We start from the raw sequence: 13853 nt of genomic DNA on the forward strand, positions 1-13853 counted from the left end.
GCTGTCTGTGCAACACTTCGCTGTGTAAATCGGTTCGAAAGTTCAGTCCTGCAGCTCAGTGGTTAGAGCGCTCGCTTTGCAAGCGAGAGACCTGGGTTCGATTCCCGGCAGAGGGCGAAACCTTGGGCAAGTTTCCTTACTCCACACGCCTGAGAATAATCCCTCAAGAAAAAACAACAATAATAATTTGGTTACTCAATCCACGACTGGGTGTGGGACGCTGCTGTGTGTAATTGGCGGCCGTGTTTTGCCCACAAATATACAGTCCATCCACTTTACACTACATCCTGTGAAGCGCTTTGAGATGTCGAGAAGACGTGAAAAGCGCTATATCAAACGCAAGGATTATTATTATTATTATTATTTCCAAACTGCACAGTCACTACATTCTATAGCGAATCCTGTTGTAGGGCTTTGGGACGTCCTCCTGCCATGAAGGGCGATGCACCAGATGGAACGATTGTCCAGATTGACAAGGCACCTCCGTGTACTGCTCGCTGTGGCAGGTGGCGTGCGGTCATGAGCGGAGCTTCTAGGTCAGCGGTATCGGAGGATTCAGCAAAGGGGGGAGGTGGGCGAGGAGGGGCGTAAACAGCCAACAGTTATTACCACAGCGAGTGTGTTGAAGGAGCAGCAACAAACAGTGGCCATTGCTAAAAAAAAAAAGAACGCACGAGACCCATTGTGGGCTGGTTGCTTGCGGCAGGCACCACATTAGTGCGTTGAGACCCATTGGGGAGCATTGTCATGTGTTTGGTTCTCTGTAATGTGAGTGAGTTTATAACAGAGTAGCCCACCCCCCCCCTCCACCCCCTCCCACACACACACAGACCCTCACCCCACCCCCACGCACTCCCCCTGAGAGCCATGTCAGCATCACCTCAGGCCTGGCTCATCACCTTCATTGTACCTTTTGTCTTTTGGAACAGAAACCCTGATGGATTCCACGACAGCAACAGCAGAGCTCGGCTGGACAGTCCATCCTTCATCTGGGGTGAGTAAGCTCCCCCCCCCCCCCCCCCCCCCACCCCCATCCCCACAACCCCTCCACCACCCCACCCCCCCCCGTCTGCGTTCCTTGCCTCCCTCCCCACACACTCCGTCTGCTCTCCTCCCCACCGACAATCTCTCCCTCCCGGTGTCCTGGCCAACAATCCCCCAGATACAATTGGACACTTGTTCCACGGCTGTTTGTGGGACGTTGATGCGCGCAAACCGGCTGCTGCGTTTCACCCACAAACTACAAAGTCACTCCACTTTACTGTATATCCTGTGAAGGGCATCTAGACAGATGTCCTCCTGACGTGAGAGGCTCTGTGTAAATGTACATTGTTGTTGTTGAATGGAGTTGGGGAAACTCGAAGCTGTGACAATGAGTTGACGTTGGGTGAGAAGCCCGGCTCAGAGCTACACAACACAGGAGACGCCATTAGCACTGCTCTCCCAACCCTTCACACCCCTGGACCTAACTCCCCCCCTCCCAGGGACTCATGCTCTGTATCTCAGTGTGCAGTAACCGCTGGTGTTTCTATGGCCTCCCGCATTCCCTCGTGTCACATGTCTGATCCCGAGCAGAGAAATGAGAGATTGACAAACAGTGACCGAAGGCCTTGAGGGCAAGTGTCTGTGAGGCTGAGAGGGGATCGGGGAAGGTCCCGGGATCCAAGACCAATCGCCGTGGGGTGAAGGGAGAGAGGAACGCTGTGCAATCCAGCAACAATCTTGTCTTGGGAATTAGGGAATTGATGGGGAGGAGAGAGTGTGCGCGGGGGGAGGGAGTTGAGAGTGTGCGGGGGTAGCGAGGAAAGGGGGAGAGTGTGTGTGTGGGGGTGGTGGAGGGAGTGCGTGTGGGGAGGGGGTGGTGGGTGGAGAAATAGGCCATTAAATCTCAGCACCCCGTGCCATGTCCTCCTCACACTCGGGCTGTGAATGGTGCCCCAGTTCATTGTGGTCGAACTGTGACTAATGAGTATGTTTTTTTGCTAATTTCACACCCTGCCTTCACCAGAGATTCCTTTACGCCTCTTTGATAACAATAAAGCAAGGTTTTCAGTGCGGAGGCACAGACAGACGCTTGGCAAGGCGGGCTGTGTCAGGCTGTGTGGAAAGAGAGAGAGAGAGACAGACAGACAGAGAGAGAGAGAGAACAAGACAGACAGAGTGAGAGAGAGCGAGAGAGAGGAGCTCAGTGAGGTCCTTGTTAATGAATACAGTAAGTCAGCTGCGACACTCCTTTTTCTCACACCACATTTCGCCACAAGACGCATTGAACTTGGCTGAGCCGTAACCCCCGGGTCTTTTGATCAGACAAAAGCACCCACCGAGGCTTGATTGCTGCTCAATGGCTGAGGTGAAGGGGGTCAGAGCCACTTCACTCCCCGCCTGCCCCCGCACCGCAAAGCGCCCAAAGGAAATATGCAAAGTTTGGGGGCCGCTAATGAGGCCGTGGCTGTGTTTCACTGTGAATGCTTGGCTGAATATATTCTACTCTCTCGTTGAGCTTCCCAGCGTCAATTAACGAGGGGGATCCGGGAGGGGGGGGGGCTGCTCTAATTAAATGAACAAGACCAGGTTCGGCCACTTTAATTGCGACTTGACTTCTCACATCTGAAAAAAATAGCCCTTTTTCAGGCCCTGAGCAATTTACCAGATTATCTCCCCGGTGACCTGACCAGTAACCCACTCTGTGCTGTGTGTGTGTGTGTGTGTGTTTGGCTGAACCTGGTCAGACGGGGCTGTGTTTAAGGTTGTGTGGGATCAACACACACACACACACACCCACTCACTCCCTCCCTCCCCCCCCCACACACACACACACCTCCGCGCATTAGACTGAAAAGCCTCCTCTCTCTCTGGGAGATTGTCCTTTTGTTTCACCCACAAGACACACAGTTACTACACTTTACATATGTATCCAGGCTTTGAGACGCCTTGAAGACGTGATGAGGCACTGGGTCAAATGCCAGGACGACTATTATTATTATATTTCACTCAAATGTGTGCTCTGCTGGAGGGATCCTGTCTATACCGTTTCTTTTCACATCTCCACAAATTCCACCCCCAACATACTGACACTCACATAGACACACACAGACACCCACAGACACACACACACACAGACACGCACACACACAACTCAACATTCATTTATTATCATCCTTCTCGTATTTTTTTCTCTCTCGGAAGACGACTCCTGATATCTTTGCCGAGTGCTGTTTACCTGCTGCCACTGCCCCCCCCCCCCCCCACCCCCAGGCAAAAAAAAAGAGGCCATTAAGTCCCGGTAATGAGGCATCATTTGATTTCAGCCGTCGTGACATTTATTGTTTAGCCCCGAGAATGTCGGGGGAGTGATTATCAAACAATGTGACTGCAATGACCTTTTGATCAAAAAAAAAATCCAGGCTACAAAAATAATTTCCATTACCATATCTGACGATCACTTTAGTATTTTTTTCCCCCTCTGTTTGTGCTGGATAATTAATCAAAGACAGTGGGGCCACTGTAGTGTGGAACGGATCAGGACAGGCTAAAAGGTAGCTCGTCTGCAGACAGACCGCCTCACAATAGACATGGCTGCAGTACATACACTTACGTCACCAGCAATCTGCGGCTCTGAAAGGATTTTGCTCTGCGCTTTGCCAAGTTTGCCTTCTCGTGTCGTGCTCGGGAGTAAGTGGATGTGACTGGGCTGCGGGCGCGTGGGCCAAGCTCTTGCCTCGCTTTGCCTGAGCCGCGCATTATGTAACGTCAGCAAACAGTGTCTGAACGATTTGACCTCTCGCCACACGTGAATGACATTCCATAATCAGAGTTTATGTGGATGTAAAGGCTGGGACAGCGATAGCCGACCCAGCCCGACCGTGTCGCTGTCAGCACGTCCTTTGCGCCATCCCCTCTGCCATCGGGCGTCAGCCTGGCTCAGTCTGTCGCCCTCTCGCCTCTCAGTGGGTCACAGGTTTGCGGGTTCAAGCCTCGCATCGGGACTCTTAGTGCGTTGATTTGATGTCCCCAGTGCTCGATGCAGCTCCTTACTGCGTCGTGGAGACGTTTCAAAGCGCTTCACAGGATTGATTGTAAAGTGTAGTGACTGTATTTTGTAAGTGAATGCGGCAGCCAATGTCCCCACAAACTGCCATGAAGTGAGCGACCAATTACATCAGCCCCAACCCCAGGAGAGAGAAACTGCCGGGTTTCCGTGTGTGTCAGACACCCGGCTGGTCACGGTGACGGGTTTCCGTGTGTGTCAGACACCCGGCTGGTCACGGTGACGGGTTTCCGTGTGTGTCAGACACCCGGCTGGTCACGGTGACGGGTTTCCGTGTGAGTCAGACACCCGGCGGGTCACGGTGACGGGTTTCCGTGTGTGTCAGACACCCGGCTGGTCACGGTGACGGGTTTCCGTGTGTGTCAGACACCCGGCTGGTCACGGTGACGGTTTCCGTGTGTGTCAGACACCCGGCGGGTCACGGTGACGGGTTTCCGTGTGTGTCAGACACCCGGCTGGTCACGGTGACGGGTTTCCGTGTGTGTCAGACACCCGGCTGGTCACGGTGACGGGTTTCCGTGTGTGTCAGACACCCGGCTGGTCACGGTGACGGGTTTCCGTGTGTGTCAGACACCCGGCTGGTCACGGTGACGGGTTTCCGTGTGTGTCAGACACCCGGCGGGTCACGGTGACGGGTTTCCGTGTGTGTCAGACACCCGGCTGGTCACGGTGACGGGTTTCCATGTGTGTCAGACACCCGGCTTTGACCAAAACAAAGCACATTGATTGTGAAAGGTTTTCCGTATCCAAATTCTAGAAAAAGGTTTATTGAAAACCACAGAAGCTCTCATTACCTCCTCCGGGAGTGAGTGGGGGGTGGACACTGTGCATGTGAAGTACTTACATTCATGCTGTGTATATGTGTGTGTGTGCGTGTGTGCGCGCGTGTCCCTGTGTGTGTGTGTGTGTGTGTGCGCGGACCTCTGTGTGTGTGTGTATGTGTGTGTGCGTGTCCCTATGTGTGTGTGTCTGTGTGTGTGTATGTGTGCGTGTCCCTGTGTGCATGTCCCTGTGTGTGTGTATGTATGTGTGTGTGCGCGCACGTGTCCCTGTGTGTGTGTGCGTGTCCCTGTGTGTGTGTGTGTGTGTGTGTGTGCGTGTCCCTGTGTGTGTGTGTGTGTGTGTGTGTGCGTGTCCCTGTGTGTGTGTGTGCGCGGATCCCTGTGTGTGTGTGTGTGTGTGCGTGTCCCTATGTGTGTGTGTCTGTGTGTGTGTATGTGTGCGTGTCCCTGTGTGCATGTCCCTGTGTGTGTGTGTGTGTGTATGCGCGCACGTGTCCCTCTGTGTGTGTGTGTGTGTGTGTGTGCGTGTCCCTGTGTGTGTGTGTTTGTTGCAGTGGGAAGAAGTGAGCGGCTACAATGAGAACATGAACACCATCAGGACGTACCAGGTCTGTAACGTGTTCGAGGCCAGTCAGAATAACTGGCTCCGCACCAAGTACATCCGACGCCGTGGCGCCCAGCGCGTGCACGTGGAGATGAAGTTTTCCGTGCGGGATTGCAGCAGCATTCCCAACGTTCCCGGGTCCTGCAAGGAGACCTTCAACTTGTACTATTACCAGTCGGACAAGGACTCGGCTACCAAGACCACTCCCTACTGGATGGAGAACCCCTGGAGCAAGGTGGACACCATCGCCGCTGACGAGAGCTTCTCCCAGGTGGACCTGGGGGGCCGGGTCATGAAGATCAACACCGAGGTCCGCAGCTTCGGGCCGGTCTCCAAGGCCGGCTTCTACCTGGCTTTCCAGGACTATGGGGGCTGCATGTCGCTGATCGCTGTCCGGGTCTTTTACCGCAAGTGCCCCCGAGTCATCCAGAACGGGGCCGTGTTCCAGGAGACACTGTCCGGGGCCGAGAGCACATCGCTGGTGGCCGCCCGAGGCTCCTGCATCCCCAACGCCGAGGAGGTGGACGTCCCCATCAAGCTCTACTGTAACGGGGACGGAGAGTGGATGGTGCCCATTGGCCGCTGCACTTGCAAGGCTGGCTACGAGCCTGCGGAGAACGGCACCGTGTGTCAAGGTAGGACTGACACCCTCACCCCCCCCACTCCCGCCCTCCCTCCCTCCCCCCTCCAAAGAGCTGCCAAGGCATGAAGGGATTTGTAAGGATCTTGAAATCGATCTGTTCGGTGATGGGGAGCCAGTGGAGCCTGGCGAGGACTGGGGTGATGGGGGGGGGTGCGGGGCTTAGTGTGTGTGATGGGGAGCCAGTGGAGCCTGGCGAGGACTGGGGTGATGGGGGGGGTGCGGGGTTTATTGTGGGTGAGAACGTGGGCAGTGGAGTTGTGGATCAGTTGTAGTTCGTGGGTTCTGGAGCCTGGGAGCCAGGCGAGGAGGGCAGTGTGGCACAGGGCAGTATTGATGGCAGCCGGGCACAGCCTCTGACAGCTGCTGTGCCCAGTCTCCAGGTCCTTGTTAGCCCCAGGTTCCTCCCGTAAATCACAGAGCCCGAGGTGAGGCCCAGAGCTGCTGAGAGCTTATGCGAATCTGCCACTCTCTCTGACAGATGGCGTCGGGGAAGGAGCTTCCCTTTTGTGGGTCACTCTCTGCTGCTCCAGACCCGCAGGTCGGTGACATTTAATTATGTCGCAACAGGAGACGGACTTTACGGGGCGTTAAACGATTTTGAGCAAAAGGGCTTGACATTCACCCCCCCCCCCCCACTCCCCCGGCGATGGTCAATCGGGAGGAGAGGGGGCGGCTCGGATAGCCCGTGTGTCTCGTCTGCCAATGGTTGGCTGGTGAGCAGTGGGACTGGATTTGACAGGATATTACAGGGATATGAGCTTGACTGCTGCAGGGTTTCTGACTCTCCTGCCAAGTGAAACGCAGCAGAAGCTAAATCGAATCGCGGTCGTGGGCCGAGACGCCGAGTGTCACAGGGCGCGAGGACCGGGGTCCGTGCGTGCGGTGGGTCACGTATCGAGCAGCCGGGAGGACGCGGGGCAAAGTGTCTCCGGTGCCTCCCGCTCGCGTCCCAAGTCGGGCGGCGTTGGGTGGATCGTTTTTCCGGGGTCTAACGATCCCTTCCAATAAAATACACCTAAGTATTTTTTTTTTGAAAAAAATAATCATTTGTGGCCAATTCAGTCCGGGTCTGTTTGTGGGGACGCTGCTGCTGTGCGCAATTGGAATACACAGTCACTACATTTTACTGGGGCCTGGGTGGGGGTGGTGAAAAAATACCCAGTCACTGCACTTCACAGCACCAGCGGCGAGTAAAGGGTTACAGCTGCCCTTTGACGTTGAACGGCCGTTCTTTAAGGAGAATCCGGAATGCCAGACAGCCGGGAGAGGAAAGCTTCATTTGCTTTCCGTGCGAGACCCTTTGAGCTCTGTGTGTGTGAGCGGATCTCTGCGGGGAGGGAGCCCGGGCTTTGTCCCTGTGTTTGTGGAGGAACCCGGAGCCGCAGGCTCGGCTTTAAGAGGATTTGGTGGACACGGCGGGTGCTCATTCCACACGCAACCCGAAGGCGGAAGGTTTTCAGCGATGCTTCTGGCAACTGTCACTAACTTCTCCTGGCTTCCCCCCCCCCGTGCTAAACTCGCTGAGAGGCTTTGAAGAGTAATAATAACAATAATAATAATAATAATAAGCATCAGAAATAATAATAATCAATAATAATAATCCTCGCATTTGATATAGCGCCTTGTTACATCACTGAGACGTCTCAAAGCGCTTCACAGAAGATACTGTAAAGTGAAGCGACTGTGTATTTTGTGGGCGAAACACAGCAGCCAATTCTGCACAGCAGTGAGTGTCCCACAGACACTCGTGGATTGAGTGATCAGAATTTTTTTTGGAGGGGCTTTTACCCCCGGAAAAGCCATCCGCCAATCGACGGACAAGCGGGTCCCTATTTGCTGCTGGTAATAATAATAATAATAATAATAATAATAATGAGAATCCTTTTCACGTCTTCTCGACGTCTCAAAGCGCTTCACAGGATATGCTGTAAAGTGAATTGATCGTATATTTGTGGGCGAAATGCCTCTGGTAAACAGGGGCGCGTGTGTGGAGTAAGGAAACGTGCCTAAGGTTTCGTCCTGCCCAGAATCGAGCCCGGCTCCTCTCGCTTGCGAGGCGAGGGCTCTAACCACTGAGCTACAGGATACCCACAACGTTTTTAACGGCTGATCGGGAATGGCGGCGGCCCTGATGATGACTGGGAGCTTTAGCCTGGAGTCGAGTCGCTGTGTCCGCACGGTGTAGGGGCTGAGAGTAGAGCCGGGAGAGGCCTGATTGCACCTGATAAGTGAACACTTTGCCAGCAGTGAGCCACTGTCTCCCAGCTCAGTGTGTGTGTGTGGGCGTCAGATTAGGATAGAGTTCCACCCCAAAACCCCACCACCCCCGCGAGACCCACTTACACAGCCCTGATGTGACAGCCGCCATTATATATTGCCGTGCGTACCTGACTAAGAGTTGCTCTCATGTGAGGTTCACTGCGGGTTTCCCTGGGGGGACACGAGGGGGGAGGTTGACAGCTGGGTGAGACAGCGAGACCCTCCAGGAGAGTTCGAGCTCAGATTATCTCTATGGTTGGTGGACGATGCACGAGGCAGTCACATCATAACCACACAGTGTTATTAGTATTTTTTTCTTTCTTAAAAGACGTCCATTCTCACTCCACAAAGTCTCTTAATAATAATAATAATAATATTAATAATAATAATAATAAGCCTTGCATTTGAAATGTCTCAAAGCACTTCACGGGATGTACTGTAAAGTGCAGTGACTGTGTGTTTTGTGGGCGAAACGCGGCAGCCGATTGCACACAGCGACGTCCCCACAAACAGTCGTGGATCGAGTCACCAATTATTTCTTTTGGAGGGATTAGTTGGCAGGCACGGCCGGCCGGGATATGACAGCCAGAAGTGGATGATAATGCGACTTAAATCTGTTTAATAGCTGTGTCAGTGCTGTCCACATTCATTCCATTTTATTAGCACCAGACGCCCCATAAATCCCGAGCTTTTGGGGTCAGGGAGGGAGAGGTGGACGGTGTCTGTTTGTCTGCAGGTCTATCCCAGCGTCAATCAATAAAGCTCCACAGCTCACCCTCTCACAGGATTAAACAGAAAGTGCAAAGTAAAAGAATTAGGAAAATAGGACCAGGAGGAGGCCATTCAGCCCCTCCAGCCTGTTCCACCATTCTACTAGATCATGGCTGATCTGTACCTCAACTCTCATTACTAAACTGTGCCCCATATCCCTTCGTACCCTGACCTAACAAAAATCATAGCCTTACCTTTAACTCAAAGCGCTTCACAGAATATACTGTAACGTGCAGTGACTGTGTATCTTGTGTATACTGCAGCCAATAGCGCTCCGGCAGTGTCCAACAAACAGCCGTGGATTTGGTGACTATTTGAGGGGGATTATTTGGCGGCCAAGCCGATACTCGACAGGCAGCGGTGGATGGTATTGATCTGTGGTGAGGGAGTGCGATCTGACTGACACGTGTTCCAGCTTCTTAACTTGGTTAATTCTTCTTCTTCGCTGCAATTCCACTTGGATACCTGATCACCTGCCGGGACCCTCGGTGCAATCTGACTGCCCTGAACTGCCACATTCACACAGCGTCAGACTCCCGTCGATCGCCAGCCCGCAGTTAGCCCGCAACAGGAAAGGTGCAGCGCTACTTCGCCGTTGTTAACTGAGGCTTAAGGACAGGGGATTGATGCGAGAGACGGGTTTTATTTAGATCCTCGTTCGTTCTCCTCAATATTCCCTGGGATTGCTGGTTATGGTACAACTGGGCACAGCAGGCGTGTGTTAGTCTGTGTGTGTGTGTGTGTGTGTGTGCGAGTGTGTGTGTGTGTGTGTGTGTGCGAGTGTGTGTGTGTGCGCTAGTCTGCGCGCGCGTGTGTGTTAGTGGGCGTGAGGCAGAGCGAGTGCTGTGTGTGTGTGTGTTGGTGGGTGTGTGTGTTGGTGGGTGTGAGGCAGAGTGAGTGCTGCGTGAGTGTGTGTGTTGGTGGGTGTGAGGCAGAGTGAGCGCTGTGTGTAGGTGTCTGAGTCGCTGTGTTGCTGCAGAGGCAGATGCAGTTGTTGCTGAAGATAATTCTATTTAATTACTGATTACAGATTCCATTAGATTGAGGTGTTGAGGGCACTAACAGTGTTTGCTTACATTAAAATCCTCGCTTCCTTTTAAGCCACAGCAGGATGTTTGGCTTTCTACACAATGTAATTACATTCTTAAATTCATCCCTATTTTTCACAGTAATTATATTTGCAGGGACATGATTTAAGGTTACACAATGTCCTTGCTGGCATTCTCTAATTGCACAAGAAATGTAAATAGCGGAGGGCTGGGAGCTGGTGTGTGATCACCTCACAGAGGTGAGGGTGCACTCGCCTCGCGTTCAGCCCCAGTTGCGGTTAGCGAGTGTCGATCTGTCTCTCGTTCTAATTATATCAGTGAAGGACGTGTGAAGAGCAGAGTCAGGTCCAGACTTCACTCTTTTCAAACCCATCCTCCTTACCCATTGGGGCCATTGCTGTGCTGAAGGCTGGTCTCTGCCGCACAGATAATCGAGGGGAAAGCCTTGCGTTAGTGCCAAGAGAACAGCCCAAAGCAAAGCCCCCTCACTATTTCCATCAGCCCCCCTCCCGTCCCCCCAACAGAGGCGTGGGTGTGTGCGTGTGTGTGTGTGTGTGTGTGGAGTAAGGAAACTTGCCTAAGGTTTTGTCCCGACCCCCCGGGAATTAAACCCGGAACCTCTCGCTTGCGAGGTGAGTGCTCTAACCACTGAGCCACAGGACAGTACGTATACGTGAGGCAAGTGGACTCCCACTGCACCCACCCCACCCATCCGGCCCACACCCCACTCCACACACCACCCTGTAACCCCCGCCTGTCGGTGTCCCTGTGCAGAGCTCACAGACACACACACGCGCAGACACACACGCTAACGCACACACAGACACACACACACACACAGACATACCCACACTAACACACACACACTAACACCCACACACACACACACAGGCACACACACTAACACACACACTGACACACACACACTAACACACACACACTGACACACACATTAACACACACACACTAACACACAGTAACACACACAGACGCACAAACACTAACACACACACACACACACTAACGCACACACACTAACACACACACTAACACACAGTAACACACACAGACACACACACACTAACACACACACACACTAACACACACACACACACTAGCACACACATACAGACACACACACTAACACACACACAGACACACACACACACTAACACACACACAGACACACACACACTAACGCACACACTAACACACACACGGCCTGTGCTGTGGGTCTCTGGTCCCTGAACCACATTTGTAAATTGCCAACTGAAGCCTGAAATGACATCAGTGTTTGCCGACGGCTTCGGGCGATGGTGTTTTACGGTTTCTGCCATTAATCGTGCGGGTGGCTTCCTGGTGTCCACAGTCGGGTTTACGGTCGCGCACACCGCGCTCTCTCTCTTTCCCCCCCACCTCCCCCCCCACCTCTTTCTCCGTGCTCCCACCCCGCGCCCCCCCACCCCCACCCCCACCCCCACCCTGAGTCTGAATGCAGTTGAGGTGTGAGTGAGGGAGGGAGGGAGGGAGGGAGGGAGAGAAATGAGATGAGGTGGTGGCGGACGGTGTGATAGATTGAAGGTCCGTCAGTAAAGGGAAACGTTGGCCCTGATAATCAGGCTTCGGATACACCGTGACTCTAATGAATGACCCGTTTGAACGTCTCTGATCCGAGTGCGGTTCACATTACTGCGCGGGTCAGGGTCGGAATAATCACTTTCACAATCTAATTAAATTAAAGCGTGTGAGCTGCCAGTGGCCGCCGAGTGAGTCAGGGCCACCGGGTCACTGCGGATTCCTCCCCCGGGGGGAATAACACTGACTGTCACAGCCTGAGATCTGCTGCTGTGATTGTCACAGTCAGTGTGTGTGTGTGTGTGTCAGTGTGTGTGTGTGTCAGTCACTGTGAGTGTGTGTGTGTCAGTGCATGTGTGTGTGTCAGTGTGCGTCAGTGTGTGTGTCAGTGTGTGTACGTGTGTGTGTGTCCGTGCGTGTCAGTGTGTGTGTGTCAGTGTGTGTGTGTGTCAGTGTGTGTGTGTCAGTGTGTGTGTGTGTGTGTGTCAGTGTGTGTGTGTGTCAGTGTGTGTGTCTGTGTATGTGTGTGTGTCAGTGTGTGTGTCTGTGTGTGTGTGTGTCAGTCAGCAGCTCAGTGACACACACTGTCACACTCGTCCTGTCGGCAAAGATACTTCTTGACCACGTGTTTAATGCACTGAATTTGGTGCTTTTTTACCCACTTTAACCCAAGACCATCTGATTTCAGCAGCGATTTTCCTTTCCTCCGAGGAGTGCCAAAGCAGGTTCTGAGGTTCATGGTATTATACACAGTGACGCGAGCATCCCGAGGCCTGGCAATGGGCTCAGTGCTGCGGAGCTGAAGGGTTTATACTCAGCGCAGATTGAAACAAGGACAAACAGTGTCCATCCCTCTCCTTGTTTGTTTGTTTGTTTGACGGAGGGCCAATGCTGATGATGTCCTCTTGGGAGCTCTTGTGTTATCACATTCTCTGTAGGAGTTGAGAGAAGTGCAACTGGACAGTGATGGATGGAGATTGTATTCTGTGGGAACATCAGTCAGGGCTGGGCAGGGCGGGGCAGAACAGGGCAAGGCATGGCAGGGCAGAGCAAGACAGGGCAGGGACAGGCAGGGCAGGGCGGAGTAAGACAGGGCGGGGCAGAACAGGGCAAGGCATGGCAGGGCAGAGCAAGACAGGGCAGGGATAGGCAGGGCAGGGCGGAGTAAGACAGGACGGGGCAGAACAGGGCAAGGCATGGCAGGGCAGAGCAAGACAGGGCAGGGACAGGCAGGGCAGCGCGGAGTAAGACACAGCGGGGCAGAACAGGGCAAGGCATGGCAGGGCAGAGCAAGACAGGGCAGGGCTGGGCAGGGACAGGCAGGGCGGGGCTGGGTAGGGAAGCTCTGGGTGTGTGAATCCCGTTCACTCTCACTCTCGCTCGCACCTTCACCTCTGACAACAACAACAACAACATACATAAAATGACGTACATAAAATGGCAAAAAAATAGTCCCTCCATCTCCTTTCACATCAGGACACCTCAAAGCGCTTCACAGGATATACTGCAAAGTGTAGTGGCTGTGTATTTTGTAAGCGAACAGATTACCCAAACACCACTCACTCAGGTCCACTTACACCGGATAAGCTACTTTTTCAGTGAAGGTTCTTAAAGGTTCAGCATTTGTGATAACCCACTCATATCAATCGGGGATGTGCTCGGGGGACATGTCACACAGCTGGTGGAATACCAGACTGTACAGAACGAGGTTAAAAGAGATTAGGGGAACCAAGAGACAACTGAGATGGGACCGTAGCAGCAGATGCAATGCATAATGTCTTCATCTTTCACCTACCAGTAAGATGTCAAAATCCGAAAGTTCCCAAAGGGAGTTGATAATGAGGATGAACAGGGAATAGAGCCAACATATTACGTTGTTTGTGTTTACCAGGGAACACAATAACACAGTCACTTTCTGGTGGTAATGATCCCTCCCTCCCCCAAAAATTGGGTCACTCAATCCACGATCCACATTTGTGGGACACTGCTGTGCACAATTGACTGCTGTGTTTTGCCCAGAAATCGCACACACAAAATACACCGTCACTACACTTTACAGTATATCCTGTGAAGCACATTTGAGGCATCTCGAAGACGTGATAAGACGCTATATCCAATGCAA

General features: G+C 53.0%; 1 protein-coding gene across 4 annotated transcripts in view; it reads left to right on the forward strand.

The window, feature by feature from the left end:
- The first annotated feature begins 919 nt into the window (after positions 1 to 919).
- Positions 920 to 13853, forward strand: part of LOC103187651 (ephrin type-B receptor 2) — a 36668-nt gene continuing 23734 nt past the window's right edge. For all 4 annotated transcript variants that reach the window (XM_007907239.2, XM_042343683.1, XM_007907240.2 and 1 more), the window contains exons 1-2: positions 920 to 994; positions 5385 to 6069. In XM_007907239.2, coding sequence (XP_007905430.1) covers positions 938 to 994; positions 5385 to 6069 — 742 coding nt within the window. In that variant the 5' untranslated portion in view covers positions 920 to 937. The remainder of the gene's footprint in view (positions 995 to 5384; positions 6070 to 13853) is intronic.

Source organism: Callorhinchus milii, unplaced genomic scaffold (assembly GCF_018977255.1).
Source record: "Callorhinchus milii isolate IMCB2004 unplaced genomic scaffold, IMCB_Cmil_1.0 Scaffold24, whole genome shotgun sequence".
In the NCBI taxonomy this organism is placed as follows: Eukaryota; Metazoa; Chordata; class Chondrichthyes; order Chimaeriformes; family Callorhinchidae; genus Callorhinchus; species Callorhinchus milii.